The 18,154-nt window shown below is 48.4% G+C and overlaps 1 protein-coding gene across 1 annotated transcript; it reads right to left on the reverse strand.

The window, feature by feature from the left end:
- Positions 1–7,511: 7,511 nt before the first annotated feature.
- On the reverse strand, positions 7,512–16,268 carry RACGAP1 (Rac GTPase activating protein 1). The gene is made up of 17 exons (XM_063359094.1): positions 16,249–16,268; positions 14,894–14,982; positions 14,230–14,432; positions 13,719–13,855; positions 13,444–13,513; positions 13,171–13,224; positions 12,348–12,425; positions 12,094–12,211; positions 11,785–11,915; positions 11,386–11,550; positions 10,556–10,651; positions 10,116–10,314; positions 9,694–9,799; positions 9,345–9,481; positions 9,064–9,195; positions 8,695–8,803; positions 7,512–8,403 (listed from the first exon to the last, which is right to left on the reverse strand). Exons 2-17 carry the CDS (start codon positions 14,976–14,978, stop codon positions 8,328–8,330), a joined length of 1,896 nt encoding a protein of 631 aa, XP_063215164.1. The 5' UTR covers positions 14,979–14,982; positions 16,249–16,268; the 3' UTR covers positions 7,512–8,327.
- Between the last annotated feature and the right edge of the window lie 1,886 nt (positions 16,269–18,154).

The raw sequence follows: 18,154 nt of genomic DNA on the forward strand, positions 1-18,154 counted from the left end.
GGAGCTGATTTTCTCTCACGTTCCGGCTTTCATTAGTTAACAACCCGGCAAATCCCATGGATCCTCCTGTACCCTTTCCTCTGGTCTGGAAGTGGGATTCAGCCCCAGCCCTTTTGCCCAGCCCTTAGGGCCGTTTGCTGCCTCCTTGGGCAGCCACGAACGCTCTCAGCACAGGAGGCTGCCCGTCCTGTCACCTCAGCAGCTCCACTGTCCCACCCCCTCTGCTGACCCGCAACACGCTCCGAACCCAGAAAACAAGGAGACGCGCACCCACACACCCCCCTCATAGCCACAGAAGAGAGATTCCAAACCCAGGGAGAGAAATACAGAATTAGAAAAACAGGCAGTTTGGAATAAAGAAGGCTGGAACATTGTGTCCCGTGCCCCAGGCGGTCATTGCTGTGGGAAGAGTTAGGACCAGCGAGGAACTGAGCTTTCTGCAATGCCTTGGCTTCTGACAAAGTGTAGGATTTGGTCTTATTGCTGAGCTATCGCAGCCAGCTGTCTTCCCCACGTGTCCTTCTCCCATCTCCTCATCAACCCTTGCTAAAGAACAAACCAGGCACACTCTCCGTGCCCCTCCGACGCTCCCAGCTCAACCGTCGTCAATCCCCTTGAACAATCCAATTGGGCCCTGGGCATTCCCACCCCTGGAAAAACCTCTGCTTCCCAAAGCTCACATCCTCACTGGTGTCAAGGGCCATCTGATCTAAGAGACTGCGCACAGCGCGAGGGGCTCATCAGTAGAGGCCACTTTCAGCTTTTACTGGCCATGCTGGCAAGGCAGCTCTGCGCTCCCCGGGCTTGGGAGACAGCAGGAAGGCTACAGCCCCTCGCAGGGAACGAGCTGGGTCAAAACAGAGGAGGAACAGTTAATAGCTCTCTGGATCCGCACTATTCTGCATGCTTACAGCAGGGCAGGGGGGCTGCTGCTCCCCATTGCCAAGCTGCCTGCCCTAGATCAGACCCTGGGGCTCTGGAGTTTCCCAGCCTCGAGAGCAGCAAATGCTCTGGGCTTATCGCTGCATCAGAGCAGTTGGAAGACAGTTGAGTGTCTCTCTAAGTGCTGATAGAAGGGAAGGCTTTGCTCTTGGAGATAAGGAGCCCTCCCTGAGGAGCCAGGGGAGTTCGTTGGTATCAGAGTGTCTTCCAGCACTTTGCAGACACAGCCTTTGAACGTGCGAGATGGCGAGGCGGTCACGTAGACAGCAGACAGCAAGGGCTGTGTTTTTGAGGTCAATTAACTGAAGCCCTCGCTATCATCTATTTTCTTTTCCCTAGAATTATTTTTCTCCTGTTGATCGAGCCTTGGCGGTGACCTCACCGGCTCACCAAGCAGTAAACAGGCGAATCCTCACATTTTTGGAGATAGACTAATTCGGGAGAGATAGGCGCTTCAGGAAGGTATTTCGGCCTAAGATTTTGAAATGCGTAACAGCTCCCTTTTTCTGCCCTCTGCGCACGCTTGAGAAGCTGCCCAGCTCTTGCTGCGGGTTATAGAAGACACTGTTTCATAAGCAGCTCCTGTCCAGCTCGGGGGAAAGCAGGTGCGTCTGGAGAGAAGCTGTTCAGTGCCACCTCCAGAGAGAGCTCCCCGCACCATCCCGTGGCAGCACATCCAGTCTCTGGTGGTGACGTGTCAGCCGATGCTCGTGCATGAGGAAAGCAGAACGTCTAGGCCACCTTCAGCTGGAGGAATTCACTAGATCTGATGCCCAGTGTTGGGTAATTTGGGTGCGTGTAATAAATCAGGGCACGCGGCGGGAGGCTGTTCTCTATCATACATTCAAAGCATTTGAAAAGAAGCAGGTCAAATATTTTGGTGAGGCAGAGGCTGTTTTTACACAACGCTGCTCTTACAGTTTCAGCATACGTTATATGGAAAAAAAATACTTCTTTTTTCATTTTAAGCTCGCTGCCCAGTCATTTTCCTGGGCCCTTCCTGGCTGAACTGTGAAGGACGAATGCCCCCCACAGGCAGCTCATGCTCTCTAAAGTCCTGGTCCATTTTCTCTCCCTGTTTACACCCAAAGGAAACTGCCACATTTCCAAATATAGGTCTTTTCATCCAAATAAGGGGGCGGGGAGGGAAATTAGAATGTTGTTAAAAAATAATCGATGTGCAAGGCAGAAATTTAAGAGCGGTGCAAAAGAGCGGTGCGAAAATTCTGCACAGGCTGGAGAAAGAACGGCAACGCAGACACCCCCACCCTGGGTCTCACAGCTCACCGATGGAAACCCTCTGCCATCTGCTGGTACAAGTTACCAAAGCAAAGGCTGCGATTAGAAGCGATTGCCTTATAATATACATCTTTAAAGTATACAAGCACCTGCCTAGGAGAAAGGTTACCTACTTTGGTCTAGTAAAAGATACTGCAAACCTCTGCGTATCCTCTAGCTTCGGAGTAGGCAGAGAACAAAGGCTTTTGTCAGCACAGCTCTTGGCCAGGGATTTGTACAGCACCCAACAAAGCCACATGAGTCAAATACCTCTGTGCGAGGACTGATACACCGGCAACACTCGGCTTTTACCAGCTTCTTTCCCTGGCGGAGTGTGGACATCCACATGCAGAACTGCAAGTAGCACAGTCTGGAGCAGGAGGGCGAATACAAACTGAAAAGGTGTAAAAGAAAATGAAACCACCTTTTTGTCACCTGCCTTCTCACTCATAGAAGCCTCACCTTTTCGGCAACGCCAGCAAGGAAGGTGGATGCAATTAACAAGAGAAAGGTTTTAAATACTCAACCTTTGTCAGCGAAATCCTGCTGCTGCACCTCAGTGTATTTTTAGTTCTGGGCTTCGATACTCAGCTGAAGCTCCTCGAGATGTCCTGGCCCCAGCGGCACCGCTTTCACAACAGCACTGCCAGGCTCGTGTTGCAGATGGGTTTGGGGGTTCAGAGCCCCTTCATTGCATCCAAGAAGAATCAAGTTAAGAGTCTGGATTTTTGTTCTTCCTTTTCCTGCTTGATAAAAGACTCTGACCCTGCTGGCCTGTCTGCATTTTCTAACCAGTTCATATCTGGTCTTATAAAGATTATTTATTCCTACGGACCATGCCACATCCCTACTCATAGGCTATCGCAAGTGCAATAGCCATCGCAAAGGAAGATGCGAACCAGGGCTCAGACGTACAGCCTTGCCCAGTAACAGCAGCAGACGGCTGGGGGCAAAGGAACAGACTTGAGAGGAAGAATCACAGAATGGTTTGGGTTGGAAGGGACCTTAAAGATCATCTAGTTCCAAACCCCCGCCCTGGGCAGGGACACCTCCCACTAGACCAGGCTGCTCAAAGCCACATCCAGCCTGGCCTTGAACCCCTCCAGGGATGGGGCATTGACAACTTCCCTGGGCAACCTGTTCCAGTGCCTCACTACCCTTACAGTAAAGAATTTTTTCCTGATATCCAATCTAATCTACCCTCTCTCAACTTGAGGCCGTTACCCCTCATTGTATCATAACACTCCCTGATCCAGAGTCCCTCCCCATCCTTCCTCCAGGCCCCCTTTAGGAACTGGAAGGGGCTGGAAGGTCTCCCCGGAGCCTTCTCTTCTCCAGGCTGAACCCCCCCAACTCTCTCAGCCTGTCCCCACAGCAGAGGGGCTCCAGCCCTCTGATCATCTTCGTGGCCCTCCACTGGACCCGCTCCAACAGGTCCATGTCCTTCTTGTGCTGAGGGCTCCAGAGGTGGAGGCAGTGCTCCAGGTGGGGTCTCACCAGAGCAGAGCAGAGGGGCAGAATCACCTCCCTCGATCTGCTGGCCACGCGTCTTTTGATGTGGCCCAGGATGCGGTTGGCTCTCTGGGCTGCATTAAGAAAAGCGGGTTCGTTTCCGAGGCACGGAGTGGGTTAGGGTACCGAGTTGGTTCCAGCCCTCCCCGCTCCTCAGTAGGCAGCGGAGGAACTTTATGACAGACGGGTGTTTTTCCAAGCTCGGGAAACGTCTGGGCCAATAAACCAGGATTTCCTTTCAATCAGCTCAGAGAATTCGATCACCGTTATTTGATGTAACGTAGCTTGAAAACAATCCTTGGCTCCAAAACAGTTATCTCCAAAGCTATTTGTATTTTCCTTCTCTGCATCTCATTGCAGCTCTTGTGCTTTTCCTTCCCACTGTTTATCTTTCACAACACCGAGCCTTGCCTGTACTTCCTGTTTGGCCATGGGGTTAGTAGTTTCCTCATTTGCTGTTATTTTTGACTTCCATCCAAGCTTTGTATGATATTAATAGCTATTTCACAGAACCGTAATCTTCCTCAAACCAGTCCTAATATTAGCAGGAGAAAGAGCCAAGAACCACTGCCGAGGCCCGAGGGACTCGAGCTCTTGAATTCCTGCTGGGTTCTGCCAGCACTGCCCACAGCCCGGCTCAGCCCCTGCCCCACGGAGCCAAAACATCTCCCCGTCATCACCCAACTCGCACGGCCCCATCCTGGCCACGGCAGGCAACGGAGAAGCAGCTTGCACAAGCCAAAGCCCGCAGAAAGCACACGCTTACGCGAGGATTCGAGAATTAGAACTCATTGGTAGCCTAATGGACGCCTCAGTCCAATCACGATATAGCAATCACTTACCATTCATCCAGTTACAGCAGTGCTAACAACTAATATCCAAATTGCTCAATTTCTATTACAGGTTTTCAGTAATAGGAAAAAAAAATGAACACCATAGACAAAAGCATCTACCCCATTCCTCTAATGAATTCTCTCTGCTTCCTTTGCACCGCTGCAGTGACTCATTGGCATCCTGAGGGGGAAAAACTATATTGATGGGTTTTTTCTTCTTCTTCTGGGAGGAATACGATTATAAGGTTGATGGTTTCTTCCTCCTCAGTTTAGGGTCTACTTGGGGCTATATTTTTTTTTTTTAATGCATTTTCTGTTACTCTCTGTACTTGAGTCTTCACAGAGCTACAATTCGATGTTACATCCAGATACGCTATGTATTCTGTGTTCTACCTATATTTTTTTCTATTACCTCTAAGGCCTAAGTTTCATCACCTGGCAAAACCGTGTTCTCCAATAATCAGCAGTGGATCACTGGGGAGCTGCTAATAGCCCTGGGGCCGTCCCGTGCTCGATGACTGCAGGCTGACCCTCTGTTAGCGCTACCTCCTCCTTAAGGCACTACGTTGGGTTTATCACAGGCACAGCCACTGTAACCCACAAATACACAAAACTGCAAATTCCATCGCTAAAAATCAATTAGGAAATAGACACCTTGTTGCTAGGCAGTTGTTACAGGTAAACAAGCCAAACAAACTACAGCAAAGTTTAGGGCAGGTCAGGACAGCTCCAGATAAAACCAGCCTTACAAGCCCCAGTGCCAAGCTCTTACGGAGTCACACGGGGCCTTTGGTCTTTTAACGGTGACATATTTACATTCTGCAGCCCAGTACCCTTCTCTTCTATCACCTTAGCCCTCTTGCTTTCTAAACGCTTTGATGCTAACAAGCTCCTTTTCAGTGGGGAGGAGGACTCCAGGGGCGAGTTCAGATCCTGCTGCTCTGCCCGCTGGTTTTCCATTCCTGTTTGCGCAGACCCCAGTCCCATTTTGTCAAGTGAAGGTAGTAGCGTCAAGACAGGGAGACCAGGATGCTTTCTTTTCTGGTTTAAGCTTTTCTCTTTCACTTTTGTTTCCCGAGACAGATTGTTTAATCAGACCCTGCCCTGAGGGAAGTACTTTCTCTATTTAAGATTCAGTCTATAAATTAGACTCCATACAGCCCAGTGTATCGGCTGCGGCGTGGAAGAGGCACAGCCCGAGCCGTTGCTCCCTGACGGTGACACCAAGCCGCAGCAAAAGTGAGGTGACTGCACAGCATCTATTCTTGTAGCAGCTCCCAAAAAGAGTGGCTTTGTGTTGACAAGGCTTGGCACAACGTCCTTGTTTTGAACCACAGAATAGTTAAGGTCAGAAGGGACCTCTGGAGGTCACCTTGTCCAACCCCCTGCTCAAGCAGGGCCACCTACAGCAGGTTGCCTTTGACCACGTCCAGACAACTTTTGAATATCTCCAAGGATAGACCCACAATCTCTGCCAGTACTCCATCATCTTCACAGTTAAAAGAAGAGAAGTTTCCTGACATCCAGATCAACGCTCAAGAGTTTCAGTTTTTGCCCACTGCTTCTTGTCCTGGCCTTGTGCACCACTGGAAAAGCCTGGCTCTGTCTTCTTTGCACACTCCCTCAGGTGTTTATATACATTTCCAAGATCCCTCTGAGCCTTCTCTTCTCTAGTCCCAGAAGCCCAGCTCTCTCAGCCTTTCCCCGTATGAGAGGTGCTCCAGTCCAGCATCTTCATGGCTCTTTGTTGGGCTCTATCTTTTCATTGAGCCATCTCCTGCTGCATCCTTCAGATGAAGGTGCAGCCCCAGTTTCCTCCCCATGGGGAAGAAATTCACTTCAGAAGAGGCTTTTCCTATTCTTTGATCAATAAATATTTGAAATCCTTTTCCACATGATGTCTCCTGTGCAACAGTTGGTGTCTCCTTGCAGCCTAAGGCAACCAGAGCATGGACTGCCAGAGGTACACCCTTTTGTCACAGTTTTCACCCTCCATCCCCCTCGGCTCACATGAGGTACAGCTGTGCCTCTGCTATGTCCTATCTGCTCGCACATCCCACTGTGGAACTTGTGTCCTTCCCTGCAGGCACAGGTGGGTGCACACACACCCCCATCCCAGCATTGCAGCCATGTTTCCAAGCACTGGCAGGGCCACCTCCGTGCCCATCAAGAAGCAAGTGGGGGTAGCTTGCCAGCATGTCCCCAGGCCTCATTTGTCCCCACAGAGTGGAGCCATGGGGACCAGGGCAGAAATCCCCCAGCAGGTCCTACCGCAAATCCTCTGGATTTTGCTTCAACAAGGAACAGGCAAGGACCCAGTTTGGGAGAGGATACTCCAGAAAAAGACCAAGCCATGTGCCCAAGACACAGGACTTGGGGAAGGAAAACATGCCTTAATGCCCTCCTCATGTACATCTGGTGTGCATGAAAGCACCAGAGGCCAAAACACCCACCTGTCCTGGGGTCCCAGCCCCACTGGGGAAGAGGAGCAGCAGCCCCACTTCCTGCAGTGGGTCAGAGCTCGGGTGCAAACACAGCAGGAGCGGACTTGACCCTCCAGACCCTGCAAGCAAGGGAGAGACAACCCAGGCCACCATGTTCAGCCCAGGCTATTTCACCTCCCGATACGATTTCGGGGACCAAAACTGTTTGTCTCCTTCCTCCTCTGGACCCATGAGCCACAGCCACCCAGTGCACAATCCTGCACCCCAGCAGCAAAGACTGCCAGGGTCCTTAGTCCTTGGGGCAGGAGCTGCTCAGAGCAGAGCACCACAGCTTCCTGTAACACCACACAGGCCCTGGTTGAAACTCTCTAGCACAAGTAAAAAGCATGAGCCGGAGTACAGAATCAGAGGTCACATAGAATATCACGATTTACTTAACCGCACAGGGCAGGACAGTTTTCCAGAGCTCAATAAAACAGCCACTTTATAAACTTCTGTATGTGTTCCACAAATCTTTTCACACAGCACTGGGCAAGGTCACATATCCCAGTTTAGGAAAGCAGGGACTCCCAAAAGCAAAGGTGCTATTAAACTACCCTCCTTCCCCACGCCGATATGAGCAGCCCTAGTAATTCATTTAGACTACCTAGGAATCCTTTGGGTTTGCATCTACAGACAGTCCTCTACAAAATTTCCCCTTTGTAAACACAGCATCAGGAAGCGTTTCTTTAGAAAAAGTCACAGTCCCTCCGGCAGTTAATTAGAGAGAGCATCTTTTGCCCATCAGACAAATGCAACACTGCCATCCTCAGGATTACAGGCTGCACGACCACAGCACAGGTCAAAAATTACAGATCTGGTGTGCTGTTTGAAAGACTGGATTCTGACAAAGTTCAATGGGGCTGTCACCGCTGTGTGAAGAACAACCTATGGAGGTTTTGGTTTTTTCTTTAAAAAAAAAAAAACAACAAAAAAAACAAACACAACTTGCAATCCTTGTATGACTCTTCCACTTCATATGGGTGGAAGACTGGATGCTATTGAAAAGCGTCAGTGAGTTCCTCTAGCAGTTTTTTTAATTAACACTTTGAACAAATCCTGCTAGTTACTTCTTTACCAATACTACATTCAGAACAGCATTAGATAATAAAAATACATTGCACAATAAAATCCCATTAAAAGTCTCAGCTAAGCTGAAAGATAAAAGGAAAAGATCTTATTACATAAGCTGCCAAGGGCCACGGAGAGGACTTCGGTTTAGTGTACTCATGCATATTGGTGTGCAAATGCTGGGACGACACTAACTCCCGGGTCCACTTCACTTCAGCAGGGGAGAGGGAAAGAAGTTGCCCTGATGCACAAGCTGGACTGTTGACTTGCTTTTGCTCCCAAATCTAGTTCAAGAGAAGTAGAAAAATATCAGTTTGGGATATAGAGGTCTAACGCTCTCCCTTTCTCAGGGGTCATTCACCCAAATTTTACCCACCTCCCAAACAAAATGATGATGCTCGTTAACCATTATGCAGTTTGCACTGTTACTACAGCACTGATCAAGGGAGAGCTGAGTAGTAAATCCAAGGCTGCTCCCAAAACTGGGCCCAAGAGTCTATTTTCAGTTCTCCTTGAACACCCAAACCACCTGCAGTCATCCCAACGTCTTCATGATAACACCCACTGGCACTTACCTGGGGGTGTTTTTGCTGAAGGTAGACCGGACCCTCTGGGACAGGGAGCTAGATGACGGTGTCTTGGAGAGCTGCCGTTCCGGAGTAGTGAGGGGTCCAAGCATACTCACTGTCAAAAGAGAGGCAGCCAAGTGAGCAACATGAGGACAGCTGAAGTTTTCATTGCCATGCAAGGAACATTAGATATTCCCTAGCATCTGTCAAAAATACTAGACAAATCTGGTGTTTCCTGGCACGCTTTTCTTCCCTCTTCCTCCATGAAGCGTGCAGGAATGGCTAGCTCCAACAGCCTTGCAAGCCGCTTTGATTAAGGGTCATTATTTTTAATACAGCAGCTGCACAGCCAACAGAGCAGCACCCACAGGTTACCTCTAACATCTGGTGTCTGTGGAGAAGAGTAGGCATTGGTGTTCTCAATTACATGCGCTGGGTCAATGTTTTCTTGCTCCACCATCATCAGCTGGCTCCAGTAGTCCATAGGCAGCAGCAGAAGTCGCTCCACTACCTACAGAGACACCCGTGAGTCGCTGAGGTTACACAGTGGCACACAGCTTTAGCACACTGACACCAGACAGGCATCGCCCCAGCTCCCTCCAGCAACTCATTTGAATTCTTGGATACATTCACCCAAGTCAGTCCTTTCTGCTGACCTACCTTGGGTTGCCGCTTAGTGTCCTGCAGGAGCATCATAGGGTCAGGATCAGGTACCGCATGGGCAACTATTGTGGGGCCAAAGACTTTGGCCAAGTTGGTAACGTCCATTTTAGTCTCTGGGCTTTGAGCCACCCTATATTAAAAAAAGAAGTTAAAAAAGAGAAAATGTAGCTTCTCCCCTTCACTTGTCATACAACTCCCCCGTCCCCCACACATTTCAGCCTCTGAATAAGCAGGTTTTTTCTAGAACGAAGACTTTATGCTCACAAGCAGTAACAAAAGTCAATTAGAGAAAGCACCAGTGGCAACATCTCCTTCAAGAGCTACCAGTCCATTTGAACATACCTCTGCAGGTGCATCATGAGGAAAGCTAGGGTGTCCCTATTGGCCTGGGGAAGTTCACCAACTGCTTGGTACATAGCAGCAACACTGTTGTCCTCATCCAAGATTTCTAGGGAAAAAAAATGTTTAGACCTCAGAAAGTGGTCTCAGAGGCACAGCTGTAATATCCCCCTCACAGGCCGAGTAAAAAGGAAGCCAGAAGGTTCACATGCCATTGTAATACTTTTGTATCCTGCCCAAGCACTAGAACTTGTTGCTTTCTTCGCCTGCGCTGTTTTGGAAGAGGAAATATTTTCCCATCATCAACACAGTCACAAGCATGAGGGCTCCCTAGGGCACTGAGGTCTGCCAGTCCAGGCAACAGCTAAACCTGTGACCATCAAGCCTAGGGAAAGAGTTGGAGATGCCATTTAGCAACTCCTTACCTGCAGCTTCCATAAAAGTCTTGTTCAACCGGAAAGTGAGAAGGGGTTCTTTCAGGCTGCGTAGAAAGTCCTTGAGAAGGCCACAGATAGCATGGATATCATCCACTTTACTGAGCGAAGGAATATTTTTTGCTCTAAGAAACTTCTCTTTCAGTTCCCTCACTGTCTTGTCACAGCCAGATATCCGGTAAAGACCCGTCTGTTAACAGAAAGCGTTGCTTAGAGGCAGAATATCAACTGCACGTATAAAGCTGACATTCTTCCGCTCCCACTTTCTCTCCACACCTGAGCACTCTACACAGACACTGTTGCTCACTCACAGTCACCCACTGAGCGTCACTATACACACCATAAATAAGAGATATTTGGGTTAACAGTTTGTTTCCCTAACACCACAACCCATTTCATTAGCACTGTTTCACACCTTCTTTTCATTTTACCTCATGCAGCCCTCGTTGCTCGATCTCATTAACACAGTGCACTACGATAGAAGGGATCATTGGAGGAGTCGAAGGGACAAAGTCCATCAAGGTCCCCTAAGAGACAGAAGCCGGTGGGAGATATGCAAGTCTTCAAAACATGGAAAATACTCTCTTCGGAATTCACAGTGAGATAGAGTCGTAGAATGGTCTAGGTTGGAATGGATCATTGAGTCCAACCACTAACCCACCACTGACCCATGTCCCTCAGCACATCTACACATCTTTTTAATACCTCCAGAGATGGCAATTTAACCACTTCCCTGGGCAGCAGCGAAGAAAGTTTTCCAAATATCCATTATAAACCTCCCCTGGCACAACTTGAGGCCATTTTCATTTGTCCTATTGCTTGTTACTTGGGAGAAGAGACCGATCCCCCCCCCTCACTACAACCTCCTTTCAGGTAGTTGTAGAGAACGATAAGGTCTCCCCCTCAGCCTCCTCTTCTCCAGACTAAGATCTCGCCCTAAAAAACAAACATTATTTCTTCTTCATCAGCCCAGAGAAGAGCAACACTACATCCATCAGCACAACGGTGCAGGATTGCCTAGCCAGAGCTACCACGTTCACAACTCAACACCCTCCTAACATGGCATCGCTACCACCCACTCCCCTGGTTATTGAATGATACATTAGCAAGCTCATTTGCATTTTATTATGCAGCTCTGAGCAACAGGAGCTCTTCCACAGCAGGCAGTCGTGCTGGAGCCTAAGCACGTTCTACCTCTAACCAAACATTAGCCCGTTTGTGTCAGTGGCTGTACTGCCCCAAGGTCACCCCACGGCCTTACCTCCCCAATTCTGACAGGAGTGCCTGTCAAGGTGGGGATACAGGGAAGAGGACAGCGGTCCCGACACTCTGGATGAGCGACCACACGGCAATCTCTGCACTTCAGAGAGATTTTTCCAAATTTTACTCTCTTTCCACATGGAACACATGATTCTGGCTTGATAACCTAGTGATTCAAAGCATATAGATGGGAAGAGATTAGTGCAGCGTAGTAACTCCACAGGACTCAAATTAGCCAACCGTATAGGATAACATATTCCCTGATCCATGCAGGTAACCACTACGGTTGATACTGACTTGAAACATAAGGGCTGGTGGCCTCTTATCTATAGCTTGACATCACACACATTTAAAAATGGAAGGAGATGCTTTTTCAAGTTCTTTCTGCCTCTAGACCTACCGTCTTTGAAACAAATTCATGCAGCCTCACTCCCCCATTGTTCTGCGGGGTGCTAGAACCATCAGTCTCCGATTTGGATTCCAGCTGCTTACTGCCTATGCTCGACTCACTGCTCCAAGGCTGCAAAGGACCTGAGAGAGAGAAGAGGAGTGTTGACTGAAAGGAAACACCCCCTGCATAACATTTCCTTCAAAGCAAGTGCATTATAAAGCACAGGCAGCCACCCAGGTCCTGGAGGGAGGTAACTATAACCTCTGGCCTATAAAGTAGTTGCTTCAGGACCGGGACAAATGAAGATGCGATACCTACCACTCTTCCTCCGTTTCCTCAGACCGCAAGGCACAGTCTGGATAGTAGAAATAGCTTCAATTGGGCCACCATCATTGGGAACCATGAGAGTTGTCTTGGCTACTATGGATTCATTTCCCTGTAATGAGAAATATGCAGTTAGTGACAGAAATACTGACAGGACTTGGCATTTTCTAGTTTGTTGGCCCTAGAAACAGGTACGCAATATGACCAACTACTTTAAACCCACATAAACCCAGCTGGGACCACCATACCTGGTCCACCGTGGAGCCAATTGATCTGGTTTTCTTCTGAGGTCCGGGGGGGCCTTCAATGAACTGCCTGGAAGACCGCTGAAAAGATACAGTGTATTTTTGTCTATGAGGCAGGTATGCTCTTAACTTAGCGTTATACTAGTTCAGTACAACTAGAAGGACTGAACAATCGTCTGCACACACCACAGATGCTTTAAGTTCTTCCACAGTACCTGTTCTTCATGGCAACCTTGAAGTTAACATGAAGTATCATAAGGCCTCTATATACTGCTCTTTCAAATAATTTTCCTGAACAGCTTTATAATCCAATTCAGAAGACAGAAAGAAAGGAGGAGGAAAAACACAACCAAAACCACAGACACACAAAAAGAAGGGCAACTAAGCAAGTCCCTGACTCTTCCCACTGTGCTAGTTATGATTTCAGGCTGTACTTTCCCACCTGTGCCTACTGCATACTAACAGCAGACTAGAACACGGACAAGCTCCTTTACAGAATAGAAAAATATTAACTTCCTACATGATTTCCCCCTAATCTGGTAGCTGTTAATCATCTTCAAGTGCTTTCTTGCAAACTCCAGGCCATGACAGAACAAGATATGCGGAACTCCAGTCATTTTCAGTAGACAAACAACAACATCAGAATTAACTTTCAATCTAAATCCACACAGCAGGTTTGAATTATAGCAGCACCACATCCATCTGAAGTTTGATTTTGATTAGTAGCTCAGACATCATTATAGGTGGCTGTGGGATGACAGATGGTGACATTGTGTCAGCTAAGGCTAACAATAGAATCTATTTGAAGAGGAAGAATTGAACATACCCGCTTCTCTCTCTTTTTCAGTCTGACAGTTTTCACCACGGAGGAATCCCAGTCCTGTGGGAAATACACAGCGCTGGTTAGCTCAGTGTAAATACCATACAGCCTCTGGCCAGGACTTTCATTAAGTTTTAGCCAATAGCACACCAGAGAAATGCAAATCAGCTCTACCAGTTTAATACCCCAGTAATCTAAACACAAGGGGTCTCTAGAGATTAGTGCACACCTCTAAGGTTTTACAGTGGAGGAAAACTTTGGAACTTGGAGTTACATTACCAGTGACTCATCAGTCTTGTCAAAGCTGATGTCTGACAGAATTGAGCCAGATTCATCTATTGTAGACAGCCTAAAAATCAAGAATTAGAAGAGACTTGTATTAGTTTGGCTTTCAGTCAGCCACGCTTCCAGAACAATCTTACTGACTCAGGAGAGCTATATTTCAAACTGGAATAAAAAGGAGGACTCTGTTGATATGGGTGCAGCATGTATCACAGAGGTACACGGCTGGATTGATATTTGCCACTTATGTTGCTCAGACATACGCTGCCTACCTTTTGTTGTCTGAACCCCCTATAGAAGCCTGTGGCCGGTTTAGAAAGGCCAGGGCAGACTTCTGTTCTTCACTTAGCTGAATGCTCCCAGATGCATCACACATGAGCAGCTCTCGAATCAGTTGCATTTGCCGCTCCTGTAAAGGTCGATAATATCAGAAGCTGCCACAGGATAAGCTGTGTTTAATTAGTGTATGAACCAATCGGAAGCGTTTGAGATACCGCACAGATAGGTTCCCAGAACTTGTGTCAATAGACTGCTAATGGCTGCAAAGCCCGTGCTCTGACAGGTAATGGCAGCTCAGCTCCAAACAGCAGCCAGTTGCCTTTTTCCAGACCACAGCAGAAGGCTACTACCAGAAGCCAAGCCAATTTGTTATTGTTGGGGTTTTTTTCCTCCCAGGAAAAATGTTATCATGAGTGCCAGTCTTTATTTTCCATAGATCAATGCAGTTTAATCACCTTGTCTTCACACTCTAAAGAGCCAACTGGTAATAAAAGAATTACTCACCAGCTTTTCACAGTCCGTTTCAGCTTTTTGCCTTCGTTTGATCTCCACATCCACTTGATTGCGAGCATGTTTCAGCTTCACATCCAGAGCACTACGTTCAGCTTCAGTTTTCATGAGAAGATCTTTGTACCTGACAAGCTCATGCTCCGTCTTCTGCCATTTTCTCCGATACTCTTCAAAGTTTTTTGCTAACTGAATAAACTCTGGAGAGAAGACACATACATCTTTAGGGACTTAGACAAGCAGAGGAGATGCAGCAGCCCTCCTTTCACTGACAGTAAATCTCTGTTAATATAACCTGCTCTCAACTGAAGAGTGGTGAAGCCAGCCTTTCGGCAAACCGCCTACACTCTAGATGTTCATGAGATCTTGCAGTTTTTCAGACCAAGTCCTTTGTGTCAGTATCAATCAGAAGAGCTAGAACATGAGACCCTGCGCGGACAAAGTCAGCTTACCACAAGCAGAACGTGGCCCTGCCTAGAAGTTAGACCTGTGACTTCCTATTTCTTGACAACAAAAAAAAACCTCAAGCCTGACTGCTTGTAGGAGTCTCATTACCCACAGTATCATCAACAGATTCTTCAGTAACAGTTAATAATGTTTGTTTGCATGTTTATATTCTTACAGCAAACACAGCACAACCTAGTTCAGAAACAGAACTTACGATATTCGTTTCCTTCACTTAAAATTTCAGCCTGGTGCATAAGTTGATCATACAGACTCCGTAAGTTCAGCATCGCAGTCTCCATTTTCCTGCCAAGAAACCAGAGCTAAATAAACAGCCCAGCTCTTTCTTCCCACCTCCAAAGAGAAAACGTGTTCCCAGCCCAAAGAAGAGAGAATCAGCTTCAGAATTAATTCTTTTAAAAAAATTTTAAGGCAAGTTTTAGAAGCTGCACAAACACAAATACATTAAGAGTCATGTTTTATGAAGATATATACATCTAAATTCTTTCCTGGGGAATGAAAATCCTGAGGCCTCCATAGTTTACAGATAGCAGAGCCACAGAGAGAGGCAGTATAGCTCCCCACCTTATTGCTTCAAGTATTCTCCAGTGTACTGCAGAGGCTCAGACCCCAAGGCAAGACAAGGGATCCCAAATCATTCTCCTTCTGGAAGGCTGCAGAGCACAGCTCATGCCCTGCCTACAAATAACTTGGTACTATATAGGCCACTAAAAATCTGCAAGTTTTCAAAGCTTCGTAAGATAAAAATAGGAGCAACGTTCTGGGGAATTTTAATACAGTCTTAAATTTAGCTGCATTTTTAGCTGCTGCAAATAGCTGTTAAAATTCAGACAGTCAGCACATTTTCCTCAAACAGTAGCAACAATGGCATAAACAGAAGCAATGAAGAGGAAAGTCTCCAGCTCAGCAACACAGAAATTACCTCGCTAATGCAAGAGGTTGCTGGGGCACAGAGGACAGCCTTGACTGATAAATTAGCACTAGAAGCAGGTGCAGACATAGTTGGGAGAGGTGCCAGGAGGGAGTACACCACCACAGCTTAACACACGGGAGGCCACCCTGGAAAGCTTTCAAGTACTCTTTTCGCAGTTACAGGCTCTACAGACACATAGATATCTCGGGACTTCCTCTATAACGGGGACTACAAGGTGCGGAAAAGCTCTCTGCCAAAAAGTCCCTCTTTTGTCCTTATAGTCTGCATAACTCACGGCAAGGGGCACTTCTACAGTTCCGTGCCTCCATTACCAGCCCCACGATCATTAGCCCCGCGCCCAACTCGACAGCAGAGGCCGGGAAGAGAGAAGAAAAAAGGCCAGAGTGTAAAGAACCCGCAGCCGGGCCCTGCCCGGGAGGCAGCGAGGGAAAAGGCCTCTGAGGGAGCCGGCGCCGGGCCCGCCCAGGGCCAGGACAGCAGCTCCCCTCGGCCGGTGAGGGGGGCCCCGACCCCTAGGCCAGGCCCGGTACCGGGTACCCGACCCCTAGGCTAGGCCCGGCCCGTTACGGGGGCCCCGCCGCTGCCCCACAGCCGCCCTCCCGATGCCGCGCACTCACCTCAGCCGCCGGCCCGGCCCGGCCCGGCGCGAGCGCCCGCTCCAACCGCCCGACTTAACCGCCCGCAATTCGGTTTGAATCCCCGCTTCCAGCCAATCCCAGCCTGCGCCCCACCCTCCCGGCCTCTCATTGGCTCTGTTCACTGCGCGTCTGAAGCCAGGCCGGCGCCATGTCTGCTGAGGGCGTGGCCTTTCTGCTCCACTCCCCAGTGCGAGGGCGGACGGGGGCCCGAGCGCCCGCGTGCTGAAGCCGGCCAGGCGCCATCTTTACTGTTGGTTGCTGGCGCCGGCACGGGTTGCTTAGCAACACGGCCGGCCGGGGACGCCGGCAGGGCCTAGGCCCCCCGAAACCGGCGGGGTTTGGCATCAGAGGGGCTGTTTTGGGGAGAAAAAACTGTTCTCGGGCCGGGTCCCGGTTGGGATTTTAAGCAACGCCTTTGGCACTTGGCACGGGTGGGCCTGAGCCCCCCACACCCTGGTTCTGTAGCGCGCCATAAGGCCTGCGCCAGGTGCTGGATGCAAGCCCTAGCTGGATCAGAGCATTGGTACCTCACCAGGAGGCCGTTTGTTAAGTGTTCCTCCCTGAGAAATGATGCCGTCACTGATTTTTGTCTTCGAAACAGAGCGTTTCCGACGATCCGTCCCGCGTGACAAAAGGCAAAACCTCATTTCAAGCCACGTACGAGTCTCCCATTCGCAGACGTTTAATATGCAAACCGATAAAACACAAACCAAAACCCAACAATTACAAGAAGCGAAATCGCATAATCATAAAATAACAATGCGTTTTAATCTTTTAAATCTGAAACAAAACAGCGGGTAATTGAAGAATGGATATTAGCAATTAGAAAGCGGAACTAAATGCTTAAAATTGCTAAGTGGAAAAGGGAGTTCATAAAGCAGATTGCTCTCTAACATCCAGCTGCTTTGTCAGAACTGCTTTATTTAGGTTATATAGTCTGCTTTAACTTAATTAATAATAATTAATTCATAATAGATTGTAAAAAGCCTCAAGATCCTCTGAAATGTAAACATTCATGAAGCTTCCTTGAGGAAGATAGTCCAAATTATCTACGTTTTATGGGGGAACTGGGGCCCAGAAGAGACACGACTCACCCTCCGAGTGAACGGCGAAGCAAAAGAAAGGCACTGACCTTGATATTTGACTTTGTAACACGGAAAATCATCCAAAAGCCCCATTTCCCCTAACCTGGAAAGCAAGTCGGAGGCTGATAGTTACACCTGGCGCTGCTGAGCTCTTCTTGTGCATGCACAGCCCACCCCGGCACTTCTTGCACACCCATTTCTGAGGAGGTTCAGCTGTTTCGGTGTCAGCCCCGGGGCCTCCTGCAGCTCCTGCCTGTAATTAAATCTTCACAGCTAAGATGTCTCTATTGGCAGATCATATTTATAGGCAGGCGAGTTGTTTTAGTGCCATTCTTAAGAGTTAAGGAGGCTTTTGCTCATAAGGAAATTCTCTTCTCTTTTAAATTGTCATCCGCAATCTCACGCCAATAAAAAGGCACATTATTTTACATTATTGCCCCCATGGTGCTTGTAGTGAGTTACTGCACTAGGTACTGCGTTTCAGTGTTACGCAAATTAGATGTCTTCCATATGTGTTTAGACGTCGCACTTCCAAATCCTCCTCTGAAACACCATGGGTGGGAGCTCTAAGGGCATCAGGAACTGAGTATCCCAAAAAAGCTTCTCGGAAACCCCTCGCTTGCGGCTGTGCTGTGGACATGGCAAACAGGCCATGCCCTGTGGCACACGCCACTTGCTCGGTCCCAACCCCAGTCCCTAAAAGCTTCGTAGAGTTTTTCTCTCCTCCTTCCTGAAAGATGCGTGATGAGAGCAGAGAGGTCAGAAGCACCTTTCATATACCACTTTATTTCAAGGGAGAA

The sequence above is a fragment of the Chroicocephalus ridibundus genome, chromosome 24, assembly GCF_963924245.1.
Source record: "Chroicocephalus ridibundus chromosome 24, bChrRid1.1, whole genome shotgun sequence".
In the NCBI taxonomy this organism is placed as follows: Eukaryota; Metazoa; Chordata; class Aves; order Charadriiformes; family Laridae; genus Chroicocephalus; species Chroicocephalus ridibundus.

What these genes read in the sequence shown, in the direction of transcription:
- RACGAP1 (XM_063359094.1), bottom strand. Translation starts at nt 14,978, where the DNA reads ATGGAGACTGCGATGCTGAACTTACGGAGTCTGTATGATCAACTTATG. An exon ending in ATGAATTTGTTTCAAAGACG is followed by an intron (nt 11,551 to 11,784) that starts GTAGGTCTAGAG and finishes TTGAATCACTAG; the next exon opens with GTTATCAAGCCAGAATCATG. An exon ending in CTCATGATGCACCTGCAGAG is followed by an intron (nt 9,482 to 9,693) that starts GTATGTTCAAAT and finishes TTTTTAATATAG; the next exon opens with GGTGGCTCAAAGCCCAGAGA.